This window comes from Enhydra lutris, unplaced genomic scaffold, assembly GCF_002288905.1.
Source record: "Enhydra lutris kenyoni isolate GAN:26980312 unplaced genomic scaffold, ASM228890v2 scaffoldscaffold66, whole genome shotgun sequence".
Lineage (NCBI taxonomy): Eukaryota > Metazoa > Chordata > Mammalia > Carnivora > Mustelidae > Enhydra > Enhydra lutris.
In genome coordinates, this window is record NW_019154150.1 from 12,001,671 (window position 1) to 12,025,633 (window position 23,963).

General features: G+C 53.2%; 2 protein-coding genes across 4 annotated transcripts in view; one reads left to right on the forward strand and one right to left on the reverse strand.

Annotated features, from left to right (window-relative positions):
- Window positions 1-6,589, reverse strand: part of LOC111159165 (golgi reassembly stacking protein 1) — a 10,778-nt gene extending 4,189 nt beyond the window's left edge. The window contains exons 1-6 of one of the 3 annotated variants that reach the window (XM_022521598.1): window positions 6,441-6,589; window positions 2,675-2,755; window positions 1,918-2,121; window positions 620-706; window positions 350-480; window positions 3-100 (exon numbers count right to left, since the gene is read on the reverse strand). In XM_022521598.1, the coding sequence (XP_022377306.1) occupies window positions 3-100; window positions 350-480; window positions 620-706; window positions 1,918-2,121; window positions 2,675-2,755; window positions 6,441-6,503 (664 nt within the window). In that variant the 5' untranslated portion in view covers window positions 6,504-6,589. The remainder of the gene's footprint in view (window positions 1-2; window positions 101-349; window positions 481-619; window positions 707-1,917; window positions 2,122-2,674; window positions 2,756-6,440) is intronic. The other 2 variants (XM_022521599.1, XM_022521600.1) reach the window with 2 other exon arrangements.
- A 211-nt stretch (window positions 6,590-6,800) lies between these two features.
- Window positions 6,801-23,963, forward strand: part of LOC111159082 (tetratricopeptide repeat domain 21A) — a 32,375-nt gene continuing 15,212 nt past the window's right edge. The window contains exons 1-10 of the mRNA XM_022521469.1: window positions 6,801-6,827; window positions 8,316-8,445; window positions 9,213-9,323; window positions 10,370-10,536; window positions 14,007-14,164; window positions 17,539-17,623; window positions 19,259-19,357; window positions 20,329-20,521; window positions 22,944-23,041; window positions 23,201-23,401. Of these exons, the coding sequence (XP_022377177.1) occupies window positions 6,801-6,827; window positions 8,316-8,445; window positions 9,213-9,323; window positions 10,370-10,536; window positions 14,007-14,164; window positions 17,539-17,623; window positions 19,259-19,357; window positions 20,329-20,521; window positions 22,944-23,041; window positions 23,201-23,401 (1,269 nt within the window). The remainder of the gene's footprint in view (window positions 6,828-8,315; window positions 8,446-9,212; window positions 9,324-10,369; window positions 10,537-14,006; window positions 14,165-17,538; window positions 17,624-19,258; window positions 19,358-20,328; window positions 20,522-22,943; window positions 23,042-23,200; window positions 23,402-23,963) is intronic.

The window sequence follows — 23,963 nt, forward strand, 5'->3', positions numbered from 1 at the left end:
TGAGGCGTCAGGTGGCGGGGCGTCAGGTGGCTTCTTGTGGTGGCTGGGAGACTGGGTTGGGATCCGGTGCAGATACCCATAGCCAATACCACACCCCAGACTGCCGAAGTCCAGAAACATTCAATCCAGGGGGTTGTCCCATAGCCCCTAGGTCTGCCAACCCCACCCACTCCTAGCCATGAGGGCCAGCAAGGGTGCCTCCTGGACCAGTGGTCATCCTCAGGATCCCTGGACCCTGGGCCCAACCTCCACCCCCCACCATGGGATTCTGGGCGTCCACGTCCAGCGGCCAGGTCCAGCCGGTGCTCTGCTGGGCCCCTGCCCTACCACCCTCCGCCTGAGGAAGTACCTGCCCTCTCCACCCCAGGCTGCGTTGGGAGTTACAGTCACCTCCCGGCAGGAGTCGGACTCGGAGTTGTAAACCATCAGCTTCAGGGGCTTTCCCTCGTGGGACTCGATGAGCGTAAAGAAGTCCTCGGACTACGACAAAACCAGCACCTGAGCCCCACTCCCCACACTGAACTGGGAGGCCTCGACTAAACGAGGCCCCCCTCGTGGACAGCACCCATCTCAGCACCTATCCGGGGGGCCTGGGGAGGACAAACCAAATGCTGCTCACCTCCTGGAGGATCTGGTCTGAGCCAACCACATAGTCTGTGTATGGGCGCAGGCCAGCAAGGGAGGCAGGTGAAGAGGGTTCCACGTCCTAGGGAAAGAGAAATCACCAACTATCTGTCTTGCTTCTTGAGTTGGGGATGGAGAGGGGTCGGCAGGGAGGATGGAGGGGCTCCCTTTCCAGGTACTGAGCAGGACACTTGTTCTCAGGCTCCAGGGCTAGGACAAGCCCAGACTCTCCTACTACATCCTTCATTTCCTGACCTCCCCAAGGTGCACAGCCGGCCAGCAGAGGGCAGCACCACGGCACTGCTCACAGCCCTGAGCTCTGGAATCTCATGTGGGTTAAATCCTGACTCAGCCAACCTCTAGCCTGTAACTGTGGACAAATACTTAACCCCCTAGCATCAGTTTCCCCACGATTAAATGCAGGATATGCAGTCCTTCCTCATAGGGTTGCTGAAACAATTAAAAATAGAATACAGGTAAAGAATGAAAACGACAGTTGGCCCACAGGAAGTGCCCAACTGCTGTGCTGTTACTGGGTGCAGCATATGGCTGAGACCCCTGTGGAGGGGCTGGAGGCTGGGCAGTGAGCAGAACTGGGTACAAGCATCATTTCCTCCCTTGGGAAACTCTACCACTCCTAGCTCCAGGTCTCCCAGAGCAATTCAAAGGGATTTGCCTCATCACCCCATTGTACTGGTGGATAAACTGAGGAAGGCTAAAAGGTTGAGAAGTCTCCCACAAGAACTCAGTGAGCAACAGAGAAGGCTAGAAATCAAATCAGTCCGTTTCCAGCTCAGGGCACCCTCCTTCCACCAAGCCTTGGCACTAAGCATTCAAGATTGTAGGCACCATCGTGTGTGTGTGTGTGTGTGTGTGTGTGTGTGTGTGTGTGTGTGTGTGTGTGTACAGACACTGCAACATCTGTGACAACTCAGTCACTGAGATTCAGGAAGACCCCAGGCCCAAGGCCCAATGGGGCTCTGAGGGGACCTGCCAGAAATGACTAGATCCCAGTAGGCCATACAGTCTACCAGAAAAGACCCCATCTATAAAGACCAGCAGCAGCAGCATTCTGGCAGTGTAAGCGCCCCTCCAGTTGGTTGTACACCACCCCTCAAAATAGGAAACCAAGGTCTAAAGGGTGAGAAGGGTGCCGCAGGTCGCCTGGCTACCAAGCAGGGTACACAGTTCTAGGGATGAGGAGCGGCCCTCAGGAGCCCTGTCCCGGAAGCAGGTCGTTGGCCCCACCCAGATGCCCCACACCCAACCCTTGCCCCGCACCCCCCCACTCACCAGCACGTGCCACACGTGCTCGCTGGCCCTGCGGAAGCTGCAGAAGCGCACGCTGGCCCCCAGCAGGCCCTGGCCGCCCCACATGTTGCTGGGCACCACCTCCACCTCGCGCACCTTCATGGTCTTCATGTTGAACACCTCCAGCTTCACGGGCTTCTCCACATTGGCCTTCAGCAGGGCCTTCAGCGTGTCATTCTCCTTGTTCTGCGGGGGCAGAAGGGCTGACGCCAAGCCCCCTGCCCCCCACCACCCACCCCCCAGGTTGGGGTCTCTCAGACAAGTCTGGGTCCAATGTGGGGAAGGGCCCAGGAGGCCAGGAACCCCAGCAGGGTCTGGTGTGGGCGTGGGCCAGGGCAGGGTCTGGGCCTGCGACCACTGCAACCCCCACCACCCCTAAGCACCACAAAACCTGCCTCTCTCAGAACCCCTGGAAAAGACAACAGAGTGAGCAAAGAGCCTGCTTGGTCCAGAGCACTGCAGGGCTCCCCTCTCTGACAGGTCCCTTGGCACCTTGACACCTCTTGTGCCCTGAGAGGCAGGCCCTTTACATCTCGTGGCCAGCTCCAAGAGCCCCAAAAAGCTCAGGAGTTGGGCACTGGGCAGTGCACCAGTCAAGCTGAGTACAGGCCTAGAAGGAGGAGAGGTGAGCTGGGCCTTCCTCCAGAAGAAAAGGAAGAAGGAGCAGAGTGGGGCCTGCTGTGGGTCAGGGGACACACACACACATACACACAGCAGCTGTAGCATGGGGGAGCCTCACCAGCCTTGAGTGCCCGATGGTGATGATGAAATCAAAGTAGGGTTCCAGGCCTGCCTGCTGGGCTGGGGAGTTCTCCTGCACCTGTCCCACAGCAGAGGCCACAGTCACAGCAGGCACCAGCCTCGTGACTCTCCGAGAAGCCCCCCACCCATGTCCACAATTTCAGAGACCACACATCACCACTTTCGGTGTCACAGCAAGAACCCGGGCCCTGCACAAACTGTTCTAGGCAGGCGACTGGTGAGCACTGTCAAGGTAACTCCACCCTCTGGCTACCTACCTGGGCAAGATTGTTCTCTTTGGGAAATGGCTCTTGTTGGGTCATGACCCACACATTATACTTCCAGAGATGCCTCACAGGAGAGCCCAGGGTAGCCCTGGGAGCTTCTAGGAGGCCACACAGACACAGGGCACCACAGGCCTGTGGGGAAGCTCGGGCCACTGGGAAGCCGGCAGGTTTACCAGAAAGGTTTAGATGTGGACAGGAAGGGAGGGCCCCAGAATAGATGGTACCAGGGCTGTGCTCAGAAAGACAGAGAGGGTGGGCAGCCTGTGGCCAGATCCCAGAGCGCAGACCCTGTGGTGACAGATCCGAGCTCAGCTGGGCAGGTGTGGGACCTACTGAGGAGTGCAGCTGAGGGAAGAAGACCCAAGGGACAGGGGACATGCCTGAGCTGGGAGTCCTGTAAGAGGGAGTCCCAGAAGTAGGGATGAATCCCGGCCTCACAGCCTAGTCTCCCCTTCTGTGTGGAATGGCTCCTCCTCCCGGGAGCCACTCCAAGCCCAAGGGGGCCTCCAGCCCTGTATTCTGGAACTCACTGCTGTCTCCAAAAACACAGCAACCAGGCCTCCCAGCTGGGGTAAAAATCCATCTCAAAGGCCTCATTTACAGAGTTTTGCTCAAACAATGCAGCCTTTATCCCCAGGGCTGGACCCTGCAGTGGGCCCCACACCCTCAGGCCTTTGGCTGTGAGCACTTGATGTCCCGCTGGCCAGGGATCAGCCCAGAGGACACAGGGCTCATGTGGCTTCAGGTTCCGGATGCATCCACCATGGGAAGGCCCTGGGGCTTCCGCCACCCACCAGCCCCTATAGTCTTGGATTCCCCAAGCTGAAGGAGAGCTCACCCCACGCCTTGGGATCCAGGGTAATTCACCCCTGGAATTAGAACGTCCTTCTAGCTGGGTCACCACCCACTGAGGCCCTGCTTGCCATCCCCAGGAGCTTGCCATGGCTTCCTATGACAGTGAGCCCAGAAACCAACTCCAGTCCCAGCTGGCCTGCAACAGGGGAGCTCTGAGCCCTGCCCCTCTCCCGCCACGGGAAAGCTGGGACAAGGTGTCTTTTGAAAGCCACTGGACAGTTACTCAGGGACAGCTAATGCGGAGGTAGTCCTCCTTCCCAGCTCAGGACCTCATCCATGCCACTCCTGCCTCCCCCTGCTCCTGAGGCCAGTGCCACCCAGCTGCCAGACCACTCCCCTCCTCAGTTACTCCTTGTCACTCCAGCATTACTGAGGTCCAGAAGCTCAGGCCTCCAATCCCCAGGCCCTCTTGCCACCCTCTGCTGTGATCTTGTCTTTTGGCTGTACTCCCCTGCCCTTGCCCCCCACCTTGCAGTCACCCTCTAGGGCTCTGGAGCAGAGCTAATCTGCATGGCTTGCCACTACATCCCCGCTCCCGCCATAAGCGCTGTCCCCTGTCGGCTCTCCTTTGGGGGCTCCCAACACCCTCCACCTCGCAGCCCCTCGACGCTTGCTGGTGAACCACCTTTCACTGTGTTCCCCAACAGGGAATCTAATGTAATTAAAGGGACAGCAGCTGACACTTGCTGAGGACTGGCTCCTTGCCAGGGGACTATGCCACCTGCCCTACCTTGTGTTTAACTCTTTTACTAGCACTGACTTCCCCAGGAGGAAAAGCACTCCATTATTCAGAAATCTGACTCCAGGAAGTCCAACCCAGAGCCTGGACAGGTAACAACCATTTCCTGGGGGACCCTCCAGGCCTCTAATCTCACTGAGGGCAGGGACTTCTCCAACGTGCCTGGTGCACAGTAAGAACACCAGTATTTACAGAAGACAACAGACGTGTTCTTCAGTTTTTAAAAAATGTAAGTAGGTAAGGTCACACTTCCACGGAAAACGTCCCCCGTTCCACGGGGCAGGAGAAAATCCTGATCTTCAGGACACGACAGGTCCTGCATAGTCTGGTCTCTTCCTTTAGCACTTGTCCTCCTCACATGGGCCACCCCATCTCTGGACACCAGCCTCATCTCCTGCTTTATCAACCCAACCGTCCCAGAATGCGAAGTCTTCCTCTAAGTATCTGTAATGTCCACTCCTTCCCTCCCAGGTGTCTTCCTGACCCCTCTAACCAAAACAGCACCCACTCATCCTCTGTATGCTCTTCCTCTACTTTCTTCTCCTCGCACTGCTCACCGCCTATCATATTTGTTTCGTCTGTCTCCCTCCTTTCTGTGCCAGCAATGAAGGATAAGCTCCATGAGAAGAGGGACGGTGTCTGTTCTGTCCACTGCTTTATCTCTGGTACCCAGAACGTGCTCAAAAATACCTGTTTTTGTGGATGGAAGACCTCCAATCTCTTGACCTCTCCACTCAGCCCCTCTCCCACATTCCCCCCACCACTGCCCCACCTCTCCCCTCTCGCCAAGTCCTCAATTTCTTTGCTTTCCATCAACCTGCTGGAAGATTCTCCTGATGGGAGGCGTTCCGCTGTCCACTTTTCTGTCAGGTGCCTCACTGTGATGCCAACCAGAGAAAGCCCATTGCCAAACACGAGCCTGTCAACTCTGGATCCTGAAGCCAAGCTGGCTTGCCTTTTGGGAACCCCTTTCTTTCACCCTCCCCTCTTGTGGTTAACAGAGCTTCAGACACCCCTCGGCAGCCAGGTACCAAACTGACCAGCTTGCCTGCCTACACTCAGCTCTGCAATCCATCCAGGGTGCCCCTGAAGAAGCAAGAGGTCCTTCCCCGCTGCGCTGTGGGTTCGGAGACCCTCCTGCCCCTCTCACCTCCGTTTCAGCACCTCCTTCTCCACAGTACACATCGCCACCCCAGCCCTCCATCTGGCTGCGGGCCCTCTCCTCACCTTCAGACTCTAGGAACCCCGCTCCGTCTCCACTTTGTCCAGAACTGCTTGTCCAGTCTCGTCCCTCCCCTGCTGCCAACGCTCGCACCCCGCCTTCTGCGGCTCGCACCCCGCCTTCTGCGGCTCTCCCAGGCTGGTTGGCACTGCTCCTCCAGCCCGGAACCGGAGGCCCGTCGGCCGGATACGCGCCGGCAGGCCCGGTGGCAGTCGGCGTCCACCTGGCCATCCCGACGGGGAGCTGGGGTCTTGGCCTTGCTGGCTCTCTCCCCAGGCCCAGCAAGGAGGCGATCACAAACATGACCCGGGTGCACAAGTGCGTCCCGGCTGGGCATGATGCAATCTTCACCTGGGAGAAGTGCCATTCCGGGGGCCGGACCCGACCAGGAAACGCTCCCGCTTCCTGCACGGCTGGCACTCGGGGCCGGCGCCGGGCAGACCCGGCCACAGACGGGCCGGGGGCCAGAGAGCCTCGGCGCCGCCTCCCGCAGGCGGCTCCCACCGGGAAGGAGGCACACGCCCCACCGGGAAGGAGGCACACCCCGGCCGCTCGGGGGACCGGGACCCTGCCGCTGCCGCCCTCGAGCCGGCGATGAGACGTCCCCTCGCGTCCGTGCGGGCGCCCAGCCAAGGTCACCGGCGCCGCTGGGGCGACTCACCCCGTGCAGATGGAAGCCCTCGGCGCCGCCCGCGGGCTGCTCGGCGCTGGCTCCCAGACCCATAGCTGCGGCCCGGCGGCGGCGCGCGTGTCCCGTACTGCGGTGCCCACCCCGCAGCGCGACCCGTCGCCACCAGCGCGCACTCGCCCTCTCGGCGCTCGATTGCGAGCGCCTTGTCACGTGGGCGCCTGCCTCTCCCACCCCTGACTCTGACGTTCTTAGCAACCGGCCCTTACCTCCGTTTCCAGGGACGCGCGCCTCCAACTTCCGGTCGCGAGAGGCGTGCGGGGGACCCTGACTCGGAAATCCAGCTCCGGGCGGCTTCACCAGACCGGGACTCGGAGGCGCGGGAGCCTGGAGATGAGCAGCGATGACTCCTCTCTTATGGTACGTGGCCCGAGTGCTGCCAAGTCGCTCCCTCCGGGATTCTCCGCCTCCGGCCCCGAGACCCCCGCGCCCCGCTGCTCTCCTGTCACCTCTCCGACCGCCCCTGCTGTCCCCTTTACCTGCCTTTCGCCGTCCCCGGCCGGCCGCTTAATGAAAGATCTGGCCCCCTCTGCTTCACTGTTCATGGCCAGTGCATCTTTCTCCTCTTGTGTTCTCTGTGCACTCTGAGCTCCAAATCAACATCCCCACCCCGTCTTGTCCTCGAGCTCCCCCCAAACAACGTAACCAAAACCCATCTCTTTCATTTTGCCATCATCTCCCCCTCCCCTGCTGCTGCTTCTGCGTCCCCCACCTCAGTAGAGGGCACCGGTCTGGGGAAACCTTCAGTCTTCCCCATCCCCATCTCAGGTCCTGCCTGTCAGCAGGAAATGTCAGCCCCTACAAGTCTCCTGACAGAACCCTCTACTTTGTACCTCCTAGTCCGGGATAACCGCTCCCCAGGCACCTGAAACACTAACCTCCCCCTCCCCACCAACACACACTCCAGCTCTCTCCTCACCAGCAGTCCCCACACCACCACCACCACTCACACACACACACACACACACACACACACACACACACACATCTGAACACATCCCTCCTCCTGCTTTAAAACCATTCCAACTGGGGTGCCTGGGTGGCTCAGTGGGTTAAAGCCTCTGCCTTCAGGTCAGGTCATGATCTCAGAGTCCTGGGATCAAGCCCTGCATCAGGCTCTCTGCTCAGCAGGGAGCCTGCTTCCTCCTCTCTCTCTGCCTGCCTCTCTGCCTACTTGTAATCTCTGTCTATCAAATAAATAAATAAAATCTTTAAAAAAAATAAAAATTAAAATAAAACCATTTCAACTGCTTCCAATTACCTGAGGATGATGTCTGGGCTCTTTCATATGGCCCACAAGACTGTTCACAACCCAACCACCTCTCCTCCCCAACTCCAGCAACCACAAACCTTAGGGGAAGTGAGACTTCACTTTGAAATCTCAGTCCCTATTACTGCATGACCTTTGTCAAGCCATCATCTCCATAGGCTTCAGCTTCTTTAACTGTGAGGGATATCATAATGCATAAGATAATGGGTGTAAAGCCCTTGATACGGTTTCCAACAAGTGTTTAACCCAGAGTAACTTACAACTCTAACTGGTGGTGTACCCATTCTTATGATCGGCCCTCTCTCTTTCCCCTTATTCCCTTCCTAAGACAAAGTCTAAATTGAATCCTCCATTGTCTTTGACCCAGAATATGGTGATCAGTCCCGAATACATCCAGGCTTCTTCTTTGGAAACTGCAATGGAGCTACTCCTGGGACTAGTGAAGAACAAAATGAGGCCTTAATGTTCTCTTCCCCACCTTCCTTTTGCATAATGGGGGGGGAGCAAGGAATAGGGGAGAAAGTGGGTGAGATCAGAGAAGGGACTGGGGCTGTTGCCCCTGTGTCTTCCTTTCACAGGCTGGGATCATTTACTATAGCCAGGAGCAGTACTTCCATCACGTGCAGCAGGCCGCAGCCTCGGGCCTGGAAAAATTCAGCAATGACCCCGTCCTAGAGTTCTTTAAAATCTACGGGATCCTCAGGGAAGGTAAGGACTTGCCAGCGTTGGCCTCCTGACCTCAGGCATTAGCCCAGCCCTGACACTCTGGCTCCACCTGGAATGCCTCCTTACACCCCAGCCGCGTGGCCATGGGAAGAGTCTTATACTCAGTGGCTAGGTTCTGAGGTTAATCTACATGTGGCTGTGTAATACATATCTAGTTGACTTTTGAAACATTGGAGAGCTCACCACCCTTGCTCTGCCCCTCAGTTTCCCTGTCTGGAAAACGAGTGGGTGGGGAGACATGACTGCACGCTTATTGGATAAATTCTGGACCTGGAACCTGGGAGCTGGTAGTGCAGGAAAAGGAGGAAGTGGGAGGTATGGGTAAAGGCAAGTATGGTGCTGGGGCAGGGGGAGGAGCGATCCTCAAGCAGGTGCTGACTCACTGAGGCCAGGGGCTGGCCGAGCTGCCCACGGCCAACCTCAGTGGACACGGAGGGATAAGTGGAATCTGTGGCTCTTCCCTGAGATCCTTCTTCAGAACTGACCCCCCAGCCCCAAATCTTGGCCTCATAGGTGCCCGTGCAAGTACTCACAGGTGCATCCTCCAGCCCCAGGCAGCCTGGACCCTGGTGTCAGCAGCCCCTTCAGAGGTCTTGAGCCACTGGGGATGTTTGGACCTGTTGGCCTAATGATTCTGGGTGAAACCAGGTGGTGCTGAGCCTTGAGTCAGCTCTGACAAGGGCTCCCATGTGTCTGCCACGGAGCCTCCTGCCCTCTGAGAATGTAATCACATGGGCTTTCCTTTACAGAGCACATCCAGGATGCCATTAGCAACCTGGAGAGTATCCGGAATCATCCAGACGTGTCCTTGTGCTCCATCATGGCCCTCATTTATGCTCACAAGTGCTGTGAAACCATTGGTGAGTGCAGCCATGCCCGGCAAGGCCTGGTCCCGCTGGGGAAGACTGCCCTACTCCAGAGCTATAGCCGCCCAAGGGCCTGTCACGGGAGGTCCGGTGCACCAGTGACAGCACGTGCTATTGGCCAGTGAAGAGTGGCTTCTGTTCCCTCCCCTCGGAGGCCTCAAGGAAGAGCCCGTGCCCAGGTCCTGCTGAGTGGGAGTTGCAGGCAAAGAGCATGACAGTTGGAGGGGTCCTCCTTTCAGAGCCCAGGAGTTGGGAAGACACTCTGCTTTCCTTGCCCCAGACCTTGTGGAGACAAATCAAGTCAATATAAATAATTCCAACCAAGGGTGCCTGAGTGGCTCAGTCCTTCAGTGTCTGCCTTCGGCTCGGGTCAGAGTTCCAGGGTCCTAGGATCCAGCCCTGCATTGGGCTCCCTGCTCGGTGGGAAGCCTGCTTCTCCCTCTCCCTCTCCTGCACCCCCTGCTTGTGTTCTCTCTGTCTGTCAAATAAGTAAATAAAATCTTTTAAAAAGTAAAAATAGGGGCACCTGGGTGGCTCAGTGGGTTAAAGCCTCTGCCTTCTGCTCAGGTCATGATTGGGCTCTCTGCTCAGCAGGAGCCTGCTTCCCTTCCTCTCTCTCTCTCTGCCTGCCTCTCTGCCTACTTGTGATCTCTCTGTGTCAAATAAATAAAATCTTTTAAAAATAAATAAATAAATATATAAATAAACATTAAAATAAAATCATTAAATGATTCCACCCTCAATGTCCACCTCTCTAGAGTCAGGGAAAGATTTTAGAGTCAGGAAAAGATTCCAAGATGCTGCCAACAACTATTTCCCCTCAGGATGGATTGTGGGCCTGAGGTACGGGATTCACTTTGGTTTGTCTGCTCCGCAAACTGCTGGGCACAGGGGAGACAAGAGAAAGCTCAGACTGCAAACCCAAGTACTGGTGTGGGCGGCTGCTGCAGTTTCTAGGCCCCAGGGCCCTCAGGGCCTCCTGCAGTACCAGGCAGCCCTCCTCCCTCTGACTCGCTCCCTTCCTCCTCTTGGATTCACAGACCGAGAAGCCATTCAGGAGCTGGAGAGCAGCCTGAAGGAAACCCGCAAGACAGCCAGCGCAACGGCTATGTACTACGCAGGCCTCTTCCTCTGGCTCATGGGGCGCCACGACAAGGCCAGGGAGTACGTCGACCGCACCCTGAAGCTCTCCAGCAGCTCCAGAGAGGTACCTGCTGCAGGGGACAGCAGCTGCAGAAAGCAGCATCCCAACATATCCCAGTGGGGTGGCCGTTACTCCTACGGAGCACCCTGGGGCTGGGAGAGGGCTGCATCGGGACCCCGACAAGAGCCCAGGTCTCACAGGACCCCCCACTCACACTGTCTCGGGCTTTAGCTGAGTACATGCTGGCATGTGTCCAGAGTCTAAGCTGCAGACAGTCATTCCGGGGCCTGGACTTTATATTTTTTAAGTCTTGAATTAATTGCCAACATTTTGAAATCAAAAGATTTTGACCGAAAAGCCCAGATTTCCAGGTTCTTTGGGAAAGCCAGATGAGCTGGTTACGACAGGCGTCTACCTTCCCTCCTTGCCGTGGTCTGCTGGGTATCAGTGGTGGCCCACCCAGGAGAGTCTTACACTCGGTGGATTGGGACTGTTGCTAGAGTTTGAAGCCTCAGTCCCGGCTCAGCCTAGCTGCCACCTCAGCGGGGAGTAACCTCACCCCCCAAGGGGGTGAAAATTGGTTCCCCGAGGAGGGGGTGAAAAAAATCTTGCTGTTTATGTACAAAACACAGATTTACATACTGCATAGACAGATAGTATATCTGTGAGATTAAAATATCTTGGAGGGAGAGGAAATGATTAAGGGAAAATATCTGAAAAGTCTCCTTAAGAGGGGAGCCATGGGAAGGAGTTGAGAAACACTGGTTTTGGGCATAACGCTTCAGGGCAATGTCCAAGAGACCCTCGACCTCACCTCCCAGGCCTGGCCACCCATCTGCCAGCAGAGGCTGGGTGAAGACTGGAGCAGAACCCCTGAGCTCAGAATGGCTCCTGCTCACCCTCCAAGAAGACATTCCCGCCTCCTGCTCAGTCCAGGCGCTGTGCTAGGCTAAGGCGTGGAGAGAGGAGGAGAGGCCATGCCCAGTGGCCCATGGTGGCCTCCTGACCCCAGTGTAGAGTAAACAGGCAATGACAAGACAGGTGAGAGCATGTCAGTAGGGGCAGCAGAGCTGTGGGGGTCCCGGAGAAGGCCCACCCTCAGCCTGGAAGGTCATAGAAGGCCTCTGACAGGAGGGTCCTCCTAGGCTGAGTTTGAGAGACTCGTGGTAATCAGGTGAAGGGGTTTGGTTGGGAGTGCTGCAGGGACAGCGAAGTGAAGTCCCAGCACTGGGAGGGAGACGGGCTGCACTGGGATCTGCAAGTAGGTGTGCCTGGGGTGGGGGGTCTCGGGGTACAGAGTGACAGGGGTGGGACATGAGGCTGGAGAGCAGGCTGGGTTCTGAGAGGCTGTGCAGGACCAAGGACTTCATATTCTGTCTTGTTCTGATCCCAGGGCTATGTGCTCCGAGGTTGGGTGGACCTCACCTCAGACAAGCCCCATACCCTGAAGAAATCCATCAAGTACCTAGAACAAGGACTGCAGGACGGCAAAGATGTGCTGGGGCTGATGGGAAAGGTGGGCAGTGGAGGGAGGGGAAGGAACCCTGCCTGGGCCCCTGGAGCCAGGGAGCCTCTGTCTCCCAGCCTTCACCTGGCCCATGAGGAGCAGGGGCCCAGAGAGGATCAGGGTCACACAACAGCCCAGGGCCCACTTGGTTCTCACAATCCTGCCTGCTCAGTCTGAGTCCCTATCTCATTCTGCATGGAGTCTGCTCTGGGTCCGTCCTTTTTTCTCTGCTTCTTTCTGTCACGCTTTCTCTTCTGACCTATTAAGTTCAGTGGGCCATAAGAGAAGGGAGATAGGTGTTTTGTGTTTTCTTTTTTTTTAAGATTTTATTTATTTATTTGACAGAGAGAGAGAATGAGCACAAGCAGGGGGAATAGCAGGCAGAGGGAGAGGGAGAAGGAGGATCCCCATCGAGGAGAGAGCCTGATGCAGGGCTCAATCCCAGGACCCTGGGATCATGACCCGAGCCGAAGGCAGATCTTAACTGACTGAGCCACTCAGGCACCCGTTTTGTGTTTTCTGATCTCAATTTAAATTAAGTTCCTTTTTTCCTATGTGACCCCCACTAAATCAATCCATGAAGGAAAAGCTAGCTCTCTGATTCTCTTCTCTTAGTATGTATCTTCTTAGAAAATGAATATGTACTCATTAAAAAAACAGAAGGCTGTCAAAAGACGACATCCTTCACACTCCCCCTCCAAACATCTCACGTGGACATTTAGGACCTTGGTGTCTTCCAGTCTTTTTTACTCTGCATGTGGTTCAGAGGGTGCCTTAGAAGGGCTTTCTGGGAAGCGGAAGCCAAGGAGAGCCTCGTGCAGCAGTTTTATCTGGAGCGCCCTTGGGACCGACACCTGTGGGAAAAGGGACAGAAGCGGGACTGGATGGCAGGAGAAATTGGGCTGTCACACAGCCCTAGCAAAGGCCTCAGCCAACTTGGGGTTCTACAGCTGGGGTGGCCTATCCGTGACCTCCTCCCTGGCCACGTGCCAGGTGGGGGCTGCCCCTGCGGACGGGTGTGACCTGCCACAAGGCTGCTGCCTTTAGCCATGGTGACCCCAGCGGGTAGGCCTCCCAGAGAGCTATCAGCCTCCAGTTCTTCTGGTCCTGAAGGTGATCCCACTGAGCACCCTCCCCGGGGTGGGAGATAGTGTTGTTATTTAATTTAATTGTAATCATGAGGCATCTTATCACTCGGGTTCCTTTTCTTCATGTAAGATTTTGTCATAAGCCACTGTCATTTTGAACAGCTCCTTCAAGCCAATCCCCTATTGTATGGCCCTCATAAAATTTGCCCACCCAGATTATTTCCAGTTTACACTTAAAAACTGAGTGCTGCAGTGAGCACATGTATGCATAAATCTATGTAGAACAATCCTCCTCTTGTTCTTAATAACTCTCTTGAGGGCGGGTTGCTGAAGGTCTAATGTAAGCTGTCCCTGTCAGAGTCCAGTTTCAAGTCCTTTGGGAGCATGGCTCTCTGCCCTTCAAGCACCTGGGGCATAACTCGCTCCGGAGAACCCGGGGGCTGGCACTGGCCTGCAGAGGCCAGAACCCCAGGCCAGTGGGCCTCAGCAGAGAAAAGCAGCCGCAGCCGCCCTAACAAGGGTTTTGCCTGCAAGACGGAACTGGCCCTGGGCCCAAGGGAGCAGTCTTCAGCACTAAGCTTCAGGAAAGTGAATGACAAATGAGTGAGCCCAGCACCCTCAGGTCTCCCACCAAGGGCGGCCTGCACGTGGCCTTGCCATCTCCCACACTTGCTAGGCCTCCCCCTATCTCCCCAAGAGCCCTTGCCTTGCCTGTCCAGGAACCCAAGCCTGCTGTGGACTTCGATCTGTGACTCCGAGGGATGACTCCTTCTCCAACACCTTCCCCCCGCGCCGGGGCCTCGGAAGGATTCCTTGGCCGAGCTGAGGGGACTTGCATGCCCTGTGTCAGGTTCTGCTCCTGTTCTGCTAGAGACCCAGACACCCCCAAACTCCCTCTGTGGGCACTGATGGAGGCTTTTCTCCTGGGCTTCCAACAGGCGACCTACTTCATGTTGCAGCAGAACTACTCGGGGGCACTGGAGGTGGCGAACCAGATCACTGTCACCTCGGGGAGCTTCCTGCCTGCCCTGGTCCTAAAAATGCGGCTGTTCTTGGCTCGGCAGGACTGGGAGCAGACAGTCGAAATGGGACACAGGTGAGCAGCGGTCGTCAGCCGACACCACCACACCCATGTGCCGCTGCTTTCCTTTTTTTTTTTTTTTTTTTTGGCAAGCTGAGGGTGCTGATATGTTCCCATCTTACAAGCTGGGGAGATGGGAGACACCATGTATTTGATGGAACAAGACATAAAAGTAAATATTGTCAAGAGAGGTATGAATAGTGATGTGATCATATGGGGGAGGCACAGGGAGGCTGTGGCCTCTGATGGATAAAGAAATGGGCATATATAGAGATAAAAGCACATTGTTGGGGCGCCTGGGTGGCTCAGTGGGTTAAAGCCTTTGCCTTCAGCTCGGGTCGTGATCGCAGGGTCGTGGGATCGAGCCCCGCATCGGGCTCTCTGCTCAGCAGGGAGCCTGCTCTCCCTCTCTCTCTGCCTGCCTCTCTGCCTACTTGTGATCTCTGTCAAATAAATAAATAAAATCTTAAAAAAAAAAAAAGCACATTGTTTAGAAGACAGGTGGAGGGAATGACCTAAGGAACCCAAAGCAACCAAGGTTACAGGACGACAAGCAGTTGCCTCTAAAGAATGGGGGGCAAGGGGGTATAAAGGGACTGTTGCATTATTTAATTGTTTTAAGCTATGGGTATGATATGCTGTAAAAAAAACTTCAGGGCCAAGATCATTGGTGACCAGGAGAAGCCTTTCAGCTGAGGCCGGGCACATTGGCCAGACAGTAAGAGCTGGGGAGTTCCTGGGGCTTTGGGAAGCCAGACACCAAATTGGGGTGACCTTAGAGTACGGTCACTGTCAATAGAAATAAAGACCACTTGGGGGGAGGGATGTTTGATGGAAGGTTTTCTGAGGATGGAATTTTCTAGATAATTGAAGCTTGTCTCTAAACTCTAAGACTTGAACTACTTTTATTAAGTAATTCTAAAATGTATGCTACTAATTTTCTTCCTAAAAAGAGTTAACAGACTTTGAATGACCATAGGGCATCACTCTGAATTGTTACTAAATTGTAGTACCATACAGCATAGTTCAAAACCAAAACAAAACACAAGCAAACCTCTTCCTTTCCCGTGGAGGGATGGTAATTTCTCTAATGATCATCCCTGGAATTTGCATCCCAGAGAGAGGCACCTGGTAGCAAATGAACATGATTCGGGCCTGCTCAGCCCACAGGGGCCCCCTTGTGCAGTGCCTGTGTGGGCCTTGGCTTCTCTATCCCACAGTTGACACCTGGCCAGTGTCCTTGGCAGGACCTGGGTCAAGAGCTTGCTTTGGAGGCTTGGCCTTCAGCCATCAGGATCCTGGGAGCACCTGGCTGAAGGCCACAACCATGGTGTATGCAGTCTCCCTTGGCCAAGGCCCTGCTGCCCTGCCCACGGGGAACAGTGTTTAGTGCCAATGGGCTGAGTCCCATACCCAACTCCTTCCCTCCTGGAGGTTTCCCCAGCTAGTGGTGTTCATAGAACTCCCCCATTGTTTTGTATTTAAAAAAAAAAAAAAAAGTTTTTAAATGTTTTTTAAAGCTTGCTTATTTACTTATTTATTTAAGCAACCTCTACGCCCCTCTATGTGGGGCTTGAACTCATAACCCCGAGATCAGGAGTTGCATTCTCTACTGACTGAGCCAGCCAGGCACCCGCCACCATTGTGGGTTTTTTTTTTCTTGTTTTTTTAAAAGATTTTATTTATTTGACACAGGGAGAAAGAGAAAGAGAGCACAAGCAGGGGAGCAGCAGGCAGAGGGAGAGGGAGAAGCAGGCCCCCTACTGAGCAAGGAACCCAATTTGGGGCTTGGTCCCAGGACTCTGGGATCATGATCTGAGCCAATGACAGATGCCCAACCAACTGAGCCACCCAGGGGCCCCACACCATTGTGTTTTAAATCTTTGCCCCCTCTAGATGTGTTTCTCTTTCTATCCCTAACATTATTTATTTTTCCCTTCCCTCTTATTTTTCTTCATCTACATTAATTTGTTTCTTTTATTCATCTTTTTAAAGACCCAGCTTTGAGTTTTGTTGGTGGTGTCTATCACATCTCTGTTTCTTCTCTGTTAATGTCTGCTCTTTATGATTTATGGGCCTGTTCTGCTCTGGTTTTCTAACTCTTGAATCAGATGCCTGGTTCACCCATTCTCAATTTTCTTTTAGAATATAAGTTTTTTTTTTTTTTTTTCCAAGTTGGGAGAATATGAGTGTTTAAGTCTGTGGATGTCCCTCAAGGTACCATTTTATCAGTATCTACACATTTGGATTTGATATATTCAGTATCGTTTGGCTCTAAGAATTTTCCAATATCCATTCTGATTCCTCCTTAGTTCATAAGTTATTTAAAAGTTTGTTTTTTTTTCCCCAAATGTATTTGGTTCCTAGTACCTTCAGAATCACTATAAAGGGTTAGAACCGTTTGAATGCTGACTGCCTAATCAATCCTGTTGGAATTTGGGGTGTTACTCAGAGTAATCCTCTAGGAAGCACAAGGCCATCCCTGACCAGGCTGAAAAACAGGAAGTTTCCTATAAAAAAAACAGAATATTGAACACCCCATAGTATGTATGACCAGAAACATGAAATCCAGTCTTCACAGTGACACATGATGGAAAGCAAGTGTCCTGTTTTATCATACAGCTGCAGACAACCCCCCAAGCACCTCTCTACCACTCTGGGACCCTAGGACCACAGTACCATGATAATGTATGTGAGAGCTGGAATATGAATAGGCTTCTGTCACAAATTGCCCCAGATACATGACTTAAATGACATGAGAAGTTATTCCTCTCTCAGGTAAAAGTCTGGATGGTTGTCTGGGACTGGGACAACAGCTTAACTCTGTAGGGTCCCAGTCCCCTTCTGTCTTCCTGTTCTACCATTCTTAGGATGTGGCTCCCATAAAAAGGAAAGAGAATAAAGAGAAGGTGGGCTGTAAGAATACAGCGGGATGTCACCTGGGGTACTTGTGCTCACACTGTATTGACCAGAACTTAATCACAGGGCCACCGCTGAACTGCAGGGGAAAGCTGGAAGATGTAGTCTTTATTCTGAGTAGCCGGGAGCCCAGCCAGATTAGGGAGTTCCATTATTAAAAGGAGAAAGGGGGGTGCTTGCGTGGCTCAGTGGGTTAAAGCCTCTGCCTTCAGCTCAGGTCGTGATCCCAGGGTCCTGGGATTGAACCCCACATTGGGCTCTCTGCTCAGCGGGGAGCCTGCTCCCCCCCCCACCCGCCTACTTGTGATCTCTGTCAAATAAATAAATAAAATCTTTGAAAAAATAAAAAATAAAAAAATAAAAAGAGAAAGGGAGACTGGATATTTCCAGACAATCCTGAGTGGCCACTGCACGGTGCTAGCCTGGCCTATGAAAACTCCCAATTCATGTGGCTCCTCTTCCTATTTCAGAATTCTAGAAAATGATGAGTATAATATCGATGCCTGCCAAATCCTAGCCATGCATGAGCTTGCAAGAGAAGGAAATATGACCACAGTAAGTTCTTTCAAGACTCAGGAGTTGGGCCTTGGGATAAGCACAGCCTGGGGGAAAGCACTTTGAAAACCCCATCCCCAGCACCTTGGAGCGTGCTCCCTGGATCTTGGCTCCCTCCCTTCTCCCTCACCTACTCCCATAAGGAGGTCAGGGGGTCTGCTCTGGTTTGCTCTTTGGGCAGGCAGTGAGCTTGGCTCTGGTTCTGCCCTGAGCCTGGGCAGGTTCACCTGGAGAAGCCCCGGGCTCCTCATTTGTAAACTGGAGATAATTCCAACCACTTTGTGAGGCTGGTAGAAGGACTAAGTGGGATGACATGTGGGAGAACTTGGAACAGTGCCTGATTTTGGGAAATGCCATTTTTTTAAGGAGTGGACTGGAACTGCTCGGGTATTGGCCAGGTAGAACCTAGCCCCAGATTTGCTCCTAAGGCCGATAGTTTTTCCAAAGAAACCCAGAACAGTCTTGAAGCACAGTCAGACACATCTGGAATTCTTCATGAAAACCTCAATGCCCAGACAGGTTTTTATTTTCAAGAAGAGTTTGTGTTTCCAGCCATAACATTGCCTTTTTGAATAATTGTGTTGCCTCTGTAAAGGGTGGCAAATCAGGAGTCTGTAAGGGTTTCATGATGGGAAGAGGAAGTTTCTGGTTCCTTCTGCACAGTTCTGAGTCTATGGGTTTTGTGAGGCGGGGTGAGAAAGAGGGTATAGTCCATATTTGGGAGGAACCCTCCACAAGGGCCCCAGTGCCATCTCTGGGTAGGAACAGGAGAATAGGGCCTGTCCTCAGCTCTGTGCATCTCCAGAGTGCTGGGCAGTCTTCCTGGGGCCTGGCCTGAGGGTTAATCCCAGGGGCGGAGTTAGCATTAATGCCCGTCCTTGACCCCCCACCTCAGCCCCTGGGATTTACCCCTCTACCCAGGCCTGGCTGCTCAGTGCTAACCTTGCTTGTATCTACTGAGCAGAGTAGTCCTGCCCCATCCTGGGTTTCCCTTCTGGCACTTCTTTGCAAAACTCCCCACTCCTGGGTAGGGAAAGGACAGAGGCATCCACTGGAAAGAACACAGGCTTTGGAGTCAGTCACCCAGTTGGCTGAGTGACCTCTGGCAAATTCCCTAACTTTTCTGACCCTTTGTCGGCTAGACTGGAAAGTTCAGAGAGTTCTAGTGACTTACAGGGTTATGGGGAGGATTCATTGGAGTGATGGAGCGGCACAGTGTGGTGACTCCCGTCAACATGGAGTACAGGCTCAGGGCCAGGGACCCACCACGACCATCTGCTCTTAGAACCAGCCCAGCTGGCCAATGCACTGCCGGCCTGGGGGGCTGCCCTGTGGACACCATGACAGCTGGCTCCGGCTCCGGCTGGGGGGATCTGAAAGGGCAACTTCTCTTCACAAATCCATGAACAAAGGGGCGATGCCAGCTCTTGGCTGAGCAAGGCTCCCGAAAGATCCACCTACTGGTTTTAAAATAATAACGGGCTCACCCCAGCCCAGTTGAATCCAAATCTCTGGGGCTAGCTCCTGGGTGTGGGAATTTCTCCCAGGGGATGCTAACGTGCAGCAGGGTTGAAACCTCTGCCCAACTCCCATTTTCTACTTTACCTTTGACCTTGTCTGTTTTGTCTCCCACAGGCTACCAACCATGTTAGAAATCTGATTAAGGCACTGGAGACAAAGGAGCCTCAAAATCCAAGCCTCCATCTTAAAAAAATTCTTGTGATTAGCAGGCTGGTAAGAAGGTTCTTTCCAGGTTTTTTGAATCATGCTTCTTGCTGTCTTCCTAAGGGGAGCGCTATGGCCCCCTGGAAATTGCCTGGGTACCCTGTCCTCCCCTCTCTGGCTCAAACTTGGCCTCTCGGGCTGGTGGCCCGTGCCCAGTGGCCACTAACTGCCTCTGGCCAATAGCTGTATCTGGGCCCAGATGCTGTTCAGAGACACTGTAAAGATGAGTGCAATGGCATCTGGAAGTGTTTTTAGAGTAGGAGGTCCCTTATTTGGGGGAAAAGGTAAGTATTATGGCTGTTACATCATAGCAGTGCCATGCCCAGCCGTGGCTCGGGGTCCCGGGACACCTGACTGCTATATTCTCTCTATGAAAGTGTCCTGGAAAGGCAGGCCTGCCTGTACCTCTCTGACCAGACCAGGTGCAAAAAGACCAGATTGTCAAACAATTTGCTTCTGGCAGACCCTTCAGCCCAAAGCAAGATTAACTAGAAGGAATCACTGCAAAACCTGGGGTAGCTCCGGGGCCTTGGGAACCAGAACCATGGGGTCCAGTGCCACGGGGACACCATCTTTCCCACAGAGACACAGATCTGTGTCTGATGCTCTCTGCTCGTTCTGCACATCTGGCAGGGAACATGGCTGCTCACAGCCTTCTGGGCAACTTCCCATATCAACAGGACACAAGAGCTTCTGTCACCCAGCTTCAATTTTTGAAAAACTTCTTGGTGACTTGGACCAATTACTGTGGCGAGACAGGAGATGGGCCCTTTGGAGGGCCCTATGCCTGGAGGCAAGTTCCACAGATGTGGCCAGGGTGAGGTTCTTTGGAAGCTGGACAATTGCACAGACCCACCTGTGGGTTGCGTGCAGCCCTTGGGCTCTCCTGAGCAGCTGAAATGTGCCCGTCTCTGATGTGGCCTTGTTCAGACAGGCTGCACTGACTGGTTTCTCTAATCCCGTGTGTCCATTCCTCACAGTGTGGGAAACACCAGGCGATTCTCCGGCTGGTGTGCCCCTTCATGGAGCGTGCATTCGTGGCCACACCCTCCTATGCCCATGTGGCCACGGAGCTGGGCTACCTCTTCATCCTGCACGACCAAGTGAGGGAGGCGTCTCAGTGGTACTCGGAGGCCATGAAACTGGACGGGAGCAGTGTGGCTGCCTTAACAGGTCTCTGCAGGCTGGGCAGGGTGGGGGCATGGGGGCACAAAAGGCAGGGAGCAGGGTAGCGTCCATGGATCCAGAGGAGAGATGCTGGGAAGCATTCTCTCTAGAGGGTGTGTGAGAGTTTGGGGGTACATTGTATGACAGGGGTGCCTTTCTGTGACATATAAACAGATAAACCCATACTCCAACAGAGGCAGAGATGGGCCACCTTAAGAAATAAGTAGAACCATTTTTTCCCCCAGAGAGCTCCAGGAAATACAGAAATTAAACAAAAACAAAAACAAAAAAGCAAAGCAAGCTCAGAGTCATTGGAGGCTGAGAGCAAAATAGGCCGTGGGGCAGTGGGACAGTCAGTGAAATAATGAGATAACTTACTGGAGGATTGGTAACAACTGGAGAATGCAATCCAGGAGGCCCTTAAGGGGGGTGGGGCGGGGCGGGAGGTAGCGGGTGGGAGCCTCTCATGCTTCCTACCACCATCAGAGACATGAAGGACAAAAAGACTTGCTGCTCCACACAAAGGCCACATCCCCTGACATTCCTCCACTTGGCTCAGTCCTTCCCCACTTCCTCATTCAGGGCAGACCCCCAGCCAGTCAGCCGGGAGGGAAGTCCACCGGCCTGAATGGCCATCCCACACACCAGCCTGGGCCAGTCCTGTCAGGTGTGTGCTGGAGTCACCCTCTCATCTGACCTGTCTCGGAAAATCAGTGACCTTAACAATTTGGGAAATGTGCCTTAGCTGCTAATACTCATCAGTCTAGTCCATTTGTAAATCTGCTAACGCTTTGAAAGAGGGGCCCGGTGGGACATGCAAAGCCACAGCCCTCTGAGGAGCAAAGTTAAAGCCAGTTATAGAAGAAGACTTCCCCCTCCCCCACTAAAACACCTCTCGTGTTTGCAGAGGCTTTACGTACAGTCAGTACATAAAGAACAGGCTACTGTGAAAAAGGGTATAGGGAACAAAAAAACTACCGAAAATTAAAAATACGATTGCAAAGTACAAATTCCATAGATGAGCCAAATGGTGGGATGGATAGTCGTGAAAACCAGGATGGTATAATTAAGAGGACAATCAGGAATAAATACACTGAGATGACCAGAAAGTACCTATAAAGGAGGAATAGTAAGAAGATGGATTTGGCTTCCCAAATCTAAAACACATTAGGAAACAATAGTACTTAAGTCAGCTTGGGGCCAATGCTGGAATAAAGAGGCAGATAAATGGCACAGAAACAGCTCCTGAGAATAAGGTGACATTTCAAACCAACACAGTGGTAGGTTTCAATAAACCATGGCTGAACGTCTGGCTATCCAGCATGAAAAAAGTAAAGGGAAGTTCCTATCTCATTCCATACTCAAAAATAAACTCCAGTTTATTGGCTCAGTTGGTAGAGCACGTGACTCTGGATCTTGAGGTTGTGACTTCGAGCCCCACGTTGCAGGGAGGGGGTGTAGAGATTAGTTAAAAAATAAGCTCCAGAAGAATTAGATATTTAAACCTAAAAATTCAGTTGGACTTGTCTTCCCTGGGGGAAACTCAGAGGCTGGAAGGGGAAATATGTAAAAGTTTGGAACTAATGGATGGCAAAAGACACTGAAGAGGTAAATGGCAAACTAATGGAAAATGTTGGCTACAAAGGATTAATCATCTTAATATATAAAAAGAAAACAACCCTAAAAGAAAAACAGGCTAAAGCTACTATGTACGGGAGATTCATACTAGAAAAGAAAAAGGCCATTCAATATATAAAATATATATATATTCATTTTCCCTGGCAATTAAAAAAAAGTGAATTCAGATGAATTACTGTTCACTCTTTAGACTGGCAAAAAGTAAAGCATATCTGCGAGGTTGTGCAGAAAAGACTCTTTCAAGTTCTTGGCTGTAATATTAATTGAAATGTCTCTGGAGGACAAGTTGGCCTTACCTGTTAACATTTTAGATATACATGCCCTTTGACCCATCAGCTCAACTTCAGGAATTAGAACATGGGAATATGTTTACCGAGACCCTGCAACATTTAAGCATCAAAAGCAAACTAAATATGAGATGAGGTGTCCTTCAATGGGACCACAGTCAAATGCAATATGGAATCCAAAGTGGCATGTTATGTTGCCATTGGAGAGAATGGGGTGGATGTGTGTATCACTAGACGCGAACACATTGCTAACAAATGAATGCTTAGAAAGATGGTCGAAGGACTATACTGCAAATTGTTAAGGGCGGTTACCTGTGGGGAGAGATCTGCTTCAAGCTAGCGTGTGAACTAGGGATGTTTTTCCATATTGCCTCATGCTTTGACTTCTCTATCCTGAGCATACATCACCCTTCCTTCCGCTGTCGCATCTGTGCTCCTTGGCCTGCTGGCCTGCTGGCTCCGTGTCAGTGCCGGCTGCTCATGCTCATTCTATCCGGGCCCAGGGCTCATCTGGTGCCAGATCCTGGACGGCCACCTGGAAGAGGCAGAGCACCAGCTGGAATTCCTGAAGGAGGTGCAGCAGTCCCTCGGGAAGTCTGAGGTCAGAGCCCTCTGAGGGGCATGGGTTCCTCCAGCATTGGGTCGCCCCCACCCCAGTTTCTGGCATCCAGCAGCCCACATAGCCTGGACTCCTGCTTCACCCTTGCCTACCCACTGCCCAGCTGGCGTTGGTGCCAAGAGCTGCACCTGCCTCCCACAGGTGCTGCTTTTCCTCCAGGCCCTCCTGGCATCCCGCAAGCACAAGGGAGAGCAGGAAGCCACTGCCCTCCTGAAGGAGGTCGCAGAGTTGCACTTCTCCAGCATGCAGGGACTCCCCCTAGGCTCTGAGTACTTTGAAAGACTGGACCCCCACTTCCTGGTCTGCCTCGCCAAGGAGTACTTGTTCTTCTGCCCCAAGCAGGTTAGTGGAAGTTCTGTCCTCAGGTGGGGGTCAGGAGCGTCGGTCTGGACAGAGGCAGGTACATCACCTGGCTGGCACCAGGCAGCACTGTGCTCTTGTGTCTGGGGAACCCCTTCTCCTCTGAACAAACTTGAACCTGTAGCATGTGAACCACTTGAGAGTTGTTCCAGTTTAGATTCTGATGGGTGCGGGGTGGGGGGAAGGGAGCCTGCCTCTGGAAAGAGCTCCCAGGTGATGCCCGTGCTGTGATTGTCCACAGACCACCCAGGGAGGGGCAGGGCACACTGGACTGTGCCCCTGCCTTTATCCTAGAGAATAACCAGGCTCCTTTTCTCCTGCAGTCTTCTAAGAAATCTATTAGCCTTTACTTGTTTGTCTGCTTTACTCGTTTGCCTGTTTGCCCAGCTAGCCAGGATTCCCTGGGGGCAAGGATCATGTCGCCCCCAGTGCCATCTGAGTTGTCCCACAAATATTTATCAAGTGCACTAGCCACGTGCCAGATACCAGGTTAGGTACTGGGGACATGATAGAGAGCAAAACCAAGTCCCCCTTCTCCGGAGCT